Raw genomic sequence first — 7,472 nt, forward strand, 5'->3', positions numbered from 1 at the left:
TACCTATATAAATATTATTATTACTACATAGTATTTATATAGCGCCATTATTTATATATACACACATACATATATATATATATATATACACACACACAAGCTCACTGATGCTCAGTGCTCCCTATTAAGGATGGGCTCGGGCGTATTCGCAGCTCCACGTGCTGAGCCCGCCAGGAAGCTAACAGCACCGCAACGCCAATCACAGGCACTGTGACATTTCCCGATCTCTGCAGCTGCGGACCCGAACACGCCCTAGCCCATCCTAAGGCTGGGTTCACACCTGAGCATATTTTTTCACGTTTTTTAGCACGTTTTTCCTTCAGTGAAACACACGTTTCAATGGCGGTATGATTTTTTTTGGTGGTTTTTTCCTTTATTTTCTCTATTTTTAAATATTTTTTAGTTTCAGTTTAAAGTTTCCGCCTGCTTAGCCCCCTGCGACGCAGCTGCTCGCAAGGGACGGAACCCGGAAGTTGGCAGCCACCGGAGGACACATCGGGGATCGCGGACAAGGTAAGACTTGTACGCTGTATTCCCCAGTGTGGCTCGGGGTTACCACTTTGCTAACCCAGATCCACACTTGGGAACACCATTGGAAACGCGCTGCAAAACACCCCAAAGAAGCACTTGTACTAGGGCGTTTTGCTGTGCGTTCCTATGCGCTGTAAAACGCCCAGGTGGGAACCATGCCCATAGGCAATCATTGCTTTTCACATGTTGAGCGTTTTACAACGCGTAGGAACGCGCTGTAAAACGCCCAGGTGTGAACCAGGCCTTACTCCCTATGTGCTGTGGGAACCTGCTGCTGACAACACAATAAAAAAGGTTTGTTTTGGGGAATTCATTAATTAATGTGTGCCCCTGTGTGCATGAAACTGTGCTTATTTGCTGCCTTTTTGAATACATTTGCAGGACAAACCTGCTTGGACAGCAAGCCAATCACCTCCATGACCACAGGTGTATAAAATCAAGCACCTAGGCATGCAGATACTTCTACAAACATTTATGAAAGAATGGATCACTTTCAGGAGCTCAGTGAATTCAAGTGTGGTACCGTGATAGGTTGCCTTTCCTTGCTACTAAATATTCCACGGTCAACTGTTAGTGGTATTATAACAAAGTGGAGCAACTGTGAACAGCAGCAACTCAGCTACGAAGTAAAAATGACAGAGCGGGGTAAGCGCATGCTGAAGTACACAGTGCGCAGAAGTCACCAACTGTCTGCAGAGCCAATAGCTACAGACCTCCAAACTTCATGTGGCCTTCAGATTGGCACAACAACAGTGCGTAGAGAGCTTCATGGAATGGGTTTCCATGGCTGAGCAGCTGCATCCAAGCCTTACAGCACCAAGTGCAATGCAAAGCGTCGGATGCAGTGGTGTAAAGCACGCCGCCACTGGACTCTAGAGAAGTGGAGACGTGTTCTCTGGAGTGACAAATCACGCTTCTGTCTGGCAATCCGATGGAAATGTCTGGGTTTGGCGGTTGCCAGGGGAACGGTACTTGCCTGACTGCATTGTGCCAAGTATAAAGTTTGGTGGAGGGGGGATTATGGTGTGGGGTTGTTTTTCAGGGGTTGGGCTTGGCCTCTTAGTTCCAGTGAAGGGAACTCTTAAGGCATCAGCATACCAAGACATTTTAGACAATTTCATGCTCCCAACTTTGTGGGAACAGTTTGGGGATAGCCCCTTCCTGTTCCAACTGACTGCGCACCAGTGCAGAAAGCAAGGTCTATAAAAGACATGGATGAGCGAGTTTGGGGTGGAGGAACTTGACTGGTCTGCACAGAGTCCTGACCTCAACTCGATAGAACACCTTTGGGATGAATTAGAGCGGAGACTGCGAGCCAGGCCTATTCGTGCAATATCAGTACCTGACCTCACAAATGCGCTTCTGGAAGAATGGCCAAATGTTCCCATAGACACACTCCTAAACCTTGTGGATGTCTTCCCAGAAGAGTTGAAGCTGTTATAGCTGCAAAGGGTGGGCCAACTCAATATTGAACCCTACGGACTAAGACTTGGATGTCATTAAAGGGTTTTTAAACCCTCCGGTTTTTTTGCATACATCTACTGCTAGCAGTAGATATATGCAAAAAGTTTTTTTTAAAAACCAAAACCCGCTTTAAACTTACCCCGTCTTTGCCGCACGCTCCTGTCCGAGAATCCGAAACTGCTCGGGCTGCCGCAAAGCATCTTGGGGCGGGCGCATGCGCAGTTCGGATTTTCGGCTGGGAGACGCAGAGAGACGCAAGATAAGTCTATGGAAGCGTGCACCCGCCTGCAGACACCGTGGGACAGGAAGTGCCAGGAAGGACAGAGGAGTCAGCGCTGGATCTAACACCCGCCGCAGGGCTGGAGAGAAGGCTGAAAAGGACAGGGAAAAAGAGGAAGATCGGATTAAGAGACATAATTTAAGGTAAGTGCTGACATTAACATTGGGGGGAGGGAAACATTTTTTTACTTTATTGTCACTTTAAAGATCATGTGCGCGTAAAGTCAGCCGTCCCAATACTTTTGGAAATATAGTGTATCTGCCTTCCAGTCTTAGTTCATATGTGTGCTGCCAGAACAGGCTTGGCAAACAATGACATACACTTCCCCAGCTCACATGGGACAATTGACAGCCACATGAACCAGGCCTTGCACCTAATATGTAGTCACACCTGGAATTCTAAACAGGCACAAACTGGTACTAATCACTCAGAATGGATGAGCGTCTTGGAGAAGCACCTAATCTCTTTCTGCACTGGACATTTTAAAACCCAGCAATGGAGCGGTGTCCCTTTTTCTCCGCTTTACCCAATATGCAGTGTCTCTAAAAAAAAAAGACTCCTTTGGGCTAGAAGGCCATTAATATCTTGCACCCATGGGTGCCTCACCCATCTCCTTAGGAGCCTGTTTACTTCTTGGATAAAAAGGAACAGTCTTACCTGAGGGTTGATACTATTCTGTTTCCAGGGTAGGTTACGAAGATTGTCCTTGGTAGCAGTATGTCGCTCCACAAGAAACACCAGGTTATCCACATTTTTAGGGTCTTCATGCCTAATGCGTCACTGTATCTTGCCTTCACAACACTGTATCTGTGTGTTAAGTGGCCTTTGAATGCTGGCTATTTCATTCACAGACCATGCTGCAGGCAGAAGGGTAGCATCTACAAAGTTTCTGGGTTGGGCATATTAATTTCTCCCATGCAGATCTAGATTTCTATATTGCAAAATTGGTGTACACTATAGTAAACCTGTCAGTACTCTAATTGTAGCGAACAAGCTATGACACATCAATGCAGGCCAGTGGTGTATTTACCTTTGCTGCTGCCATAGGCAAGGCAGCAACGCCGCCAAGATACGCCCCTGATGCAGGCACCAAAATGTTTCAATTATAATGAAGCTTTTCAAAAGAAAGAAAAAAGGTAAATGAGAGCACTGAGTGCACTGATTTTCTTTTGATGCCACCCCCTCCAGTGCAAATTCTGAGTTGTTCATCCTAGATTACAGCGATAAGATAGTTAATCAACAAAGTAAGCTGGATTTATCTACTTACCAGCATTCCGAGCTGTGGCCGCAGAAGAACGGGATCTGAAGCCAAAGTTTCTCTGGAGCACAGTCAGATCCTCCAGCTGCTACACATTCATCAAAGGTCTGGAAGACAGAAAAATATGTACTGTTGGGTATAAATTCCAGCATAAAGCATAACAAATAGCTTACCCTCTCAGAGAGATCCTTCTCTATCGGCTTGCAATATTTCTGAAAGTAAAGAGGTTAAATATTGACAGATGAACCTTATGCAGTTTCCAGAGAAAAAAAGTAATATTCCTATTCCAGCTGTTTTATCATTTGTATCAGGCTGCCATGCTCCTGGGCCGATTTATGAAAATTAAACCAAATAGCAACCATCATCCTTTCTGCATCCAAAATATGAAAGCTGACAGGTTGCAACAAACAGCAGCCTAAATGGACCAAAAATGGCGCTGCACCCTTAAAAAAGAAATCAACTTTATGGATTTACCACTTTGGCTGCCAGAGCCGTTTTTGCACACGTTATAATCCACTTTTTAGGCCTGAAAATCACTTAAACCCCCCGAATTATATATTTACTTAAAGTGGAGACCCTGGAGCATGAAATGGTGGCAGTTGCAAATTTATGTTGCATGATAGCGCAACTCTTTTTTTAAATCCAAAAATGTCACTAAAAAAATAAACAAGTTAATTTTAGTTCATAAAAACACAAATGTGTGGAATTTATCAAAACTGAAGCAGACAAAATCTGGAGCAGATTTGCACTGCAACCAATCATTTTCTATCTTCAAATCTCAACTGAGTAAACTGAAGAGAGATGCTGATTGATCGCCATGGGCAACTGCACCAGTTTCGATAACCCCCCTCCCAATGTATTACCTAATATTTTGTAAAATATAAAAGACGAGGTTGTGCTGAGTAAATAGATACCCAACATGAGGGGTTTATACATTGCATGTGCCTGTCAAACAGCGAGAAAATACAGTACCCCCAATTGTCCATAGGCAACTGTTTACCGGCCCCTGAAAGCAATCTGGCAGCTTTTCAGCCAACAGAATCACTTTCAGCGTAAAGCTGACAGTCGGCTTTACACAGGTGAACAGTCTAGTTGGCAGTGAAAAGGTTCAAGAATTAAAGTTCTAGCCAAGCCCCTCTCTCCTTTTTCTCTTTGTTTTGGATAGAATGTGGAAGGGTTAGGCCCAGTGTCAGGTTTTTAGTGTGGTCTCTGTCGCCATTGGGGAAATCCACCCTTTATTTGTCCTGGTGACCACCAGAACAAGAAACGAGTGATAGGAAATTAACAGATTCAACATTTGCCATCCACATAGGAGGAAAGGGGAAATCAAGGAGGTGCGGGATGGGATCTCTGAGCAATTAGAAAAACAAATTAATAACCGCTTAACTCTATGCATTTTTGAACCTGAAATCAAAGTAAAGAAATTAACTTGAAGTGTTAGATTACGAAGTAACACTGTCAGCAACTGTACATCATATTCCTAATAGTTGTGACTAGCTTGTGCATTTGGTTTTGATATAAATATGTTAAAATTTGTATGATTTTCTTTCAGCTGATCGGTGCCTAGCTATCCATATGTGAAATAACACTAAGCTACAGACATCTTCTCAAGTCATACTAGCACCCAATAGGACTGACGACGATGATTATTTTGAGTGCCATGCTGGCCAATCCAACAGAGGTCTGTAATAATAAAAACATTATGAACCCTGATTTATTCTACACGAGCATGGCACTCTCATTGGACAGGGGGATGGTTGCTGGACAGGGGGATGGTTGCTGGACAGGCTTAGCACCATGGACATGGGCTTATGCTAAACCTCAATGACTCTATAGCAAAGGGAAAGTTATGTTAGAAGGGGCCAAGAGGAGCCCTCTACTTAAAGAATCGGAGACCCAGAATGATTTGCAAATGCGATCAACAAAATATTTAATAAATAATCACAATTGATCACCTTTAGCATGAACTACCGTGTACATATCCAAGTTATAATTTGCAAACTTCTACAGTGGAAAATCTTCTGGTACCTTATATACAAGCAAACTGCATGTAGATATACATATTTGTCATCAACATCTCTGACACAATCCAAAGTATATACTCCCCCATAACAATTATACATTTTAAAGGCATAAAAAAAATCTTGTGTTACCTTTTTATCTCCCTGCTTCCTCCTGCGTAGACCTGGCCTATAGTCATCTCCAAAACGCAGGAAGTAGTAGTATGAAACAAGCCTCTCTATAGGATCCCTAATTACATTGATATAAATAGGCTTCTTCTTGACTCCAAACCTGAAATTTAAAGTTGAAATGTTAACCAACGCTGAATTGTAGTCATCTAGAATATTCCATGCATTGCTGCCAGACTATTTTATTTTTCTTCTTTAACTGTCATCCCATTGTAATTCTTTACTTTTTGCAGAGTAATAATACAGATATTTCTCTGGGGAAGGAATTCAGGAAAAAAAAATTACCCAGCACATTCAGCAGCCTCCAAGTAGTCTAATTACTAAGGTTACAAACAGAGGTTTTTGTTACACAACTTTTGCAAAACAAGTGGAAGCCGCACTCCCTCGTAATGGCCCCTCTGTATAGTGTGGTCCTAACTAACCTATGAGAGCCTCCATCTTGGAGAATATTTATAGCAATGGATGAATTGGGTGCAGGTTCACCAGGAGGTAGGTAGTCCAACCTTCTTAAAGGCATAGGGACATAAGGAGCCCCGCACATCACAATGGCAGCTGAAGCCCCCAGTTGAATTAATGAGTGTTTTCCATTCGTTTCACTTGCTGGATTCCGGAAAACACACTGGCCATGATTCACCCCCTCAGTGCCACCCACTGCATGCAATGTTGCTACGGATGAGATGGGGCATACCAGGGGCTGCACTGTTATAACTTACAAGGCTTGTGCACTAACTGATTTCAAATATAAAAACATTTCACAATATAATTGGGCATCACAAATCTAAATGCAACACAACCGGGGTGGCTACAGATCAAGCTGATCTCCAGTTATGATGGTTTATATATATATACTTATTGACCCAATGTCAATATACATTTTTTATACCTGGTAGTGCCACGGGCATCCTGCAAAACATTTTAGTAGCCAGTACTACTACAGTGCTTTGCAGCGAACTTCCAGGTTCTGTACTGCCACTGTACTGAGTGACTTCCCCTTTGCTCTGAAAACACAGAGGGTCGCTCCCTCGGCATAACGGCCATTCATTGCACCTCTAGTATTTTTATCAATAAATACTAGGCAATCTCTGATTGGCCCTACCAGGTATAAAATGTCTCTACTTATGTTGGGCCAAGCAGAACCAATGTGAGCATACATACACATTTATACCTGGAGTTCAGCTTTAAGAGTGTGAAATCAGTATTAGATAGATTGGTAGACAGAGCAATCAAGATAGAGATTGGGTAGAAATCATTCTGTAGACCTGCCTTTCAAAAACATCTGATTGAATATGGAAGTGAAAAAAAAAAAAAAGGATTATTGCCAATAGATAAAGAAAAGTTACATTTGATTTGTGAATTCATAGTACACCATATACGTACAGAAAGCTATTTAAAATGTGATGTTATTGAAATGTAATGTTGTGCCCCCAGTTTGAACACTAGAGAGCGCTGGTTTATAACATCTATGACTGGATTTCTGCTGAGAGTCTGAATCATTCTGCAGTGCATTGTAGCCCCCCCTGAAGTAACAAAAGATTAGCTTACGACGGCACATTTGTAAGTCTCAGATGTGGTAGGCATCTACCATGCTGGGATAAGATAAAAAAAAAAAAAAAAAAGGAGACAAAGGAAAAGGGAAAACGAACAATAAAATCCATACTTTGCAAAGTCCAAAAAGGAAATGTGTCCATGATAGAAGCCTGGTTTCATTTCCCTCCAGGAGCTTACAATCTTGACGAATCGCATCTGGAAA

The 7,472-nt window shown here is 42.7% G+C and overlaps 1 protein-coding gene across 1 annotated transcript in view; it reads right to left on the reverse strand.

Moving 5' to 3' along the window:
* Nucleotides 1-7,472, reverse strand: part of HS2ST1 (heparan sulfate 2-O-sulfotransferase 1) — a 163,106-nt gene that overhangs the window by 19,500 nt on the left and 136,134 nt on the right. The window contains exons 3-5 of the mRNA XM_018555914.1: nt 7,380-7,465; nt 5,687-5,825; nt 3,543-3,640 (exon numbers count right to left, since the gene is read on the reverse strand). Coding sequence (XP_018411416.1) covers nt 3,543-3,640; nt 5,687-5,825; nt 7,380-7,465 — 323 coding nt within the window. The remainder of the gene's footprint in view (nt 1-3,542; nt 3,641-5,686; nt 5,826-7,379; nt 7,466-7,472) is intronic.

The sequence above is a fragment of the Nanorana parkeri genome, unplaced genomic scaffold, assembly GCF_000935625.1.
Source record: "Nanorana parkeri isolate BGI_ZX_2015 unplaced genomic scaffold, ASM93562v1 scaffold217, whole genome shotgun sequence".
Classification (NCBI taxonomy): domain Eukaryota; kingdom Metazoa; phylum Chordata; class Amphibia; order Anura; family Dicroglossidae; genus Nanorana; species Nanorana parkeri.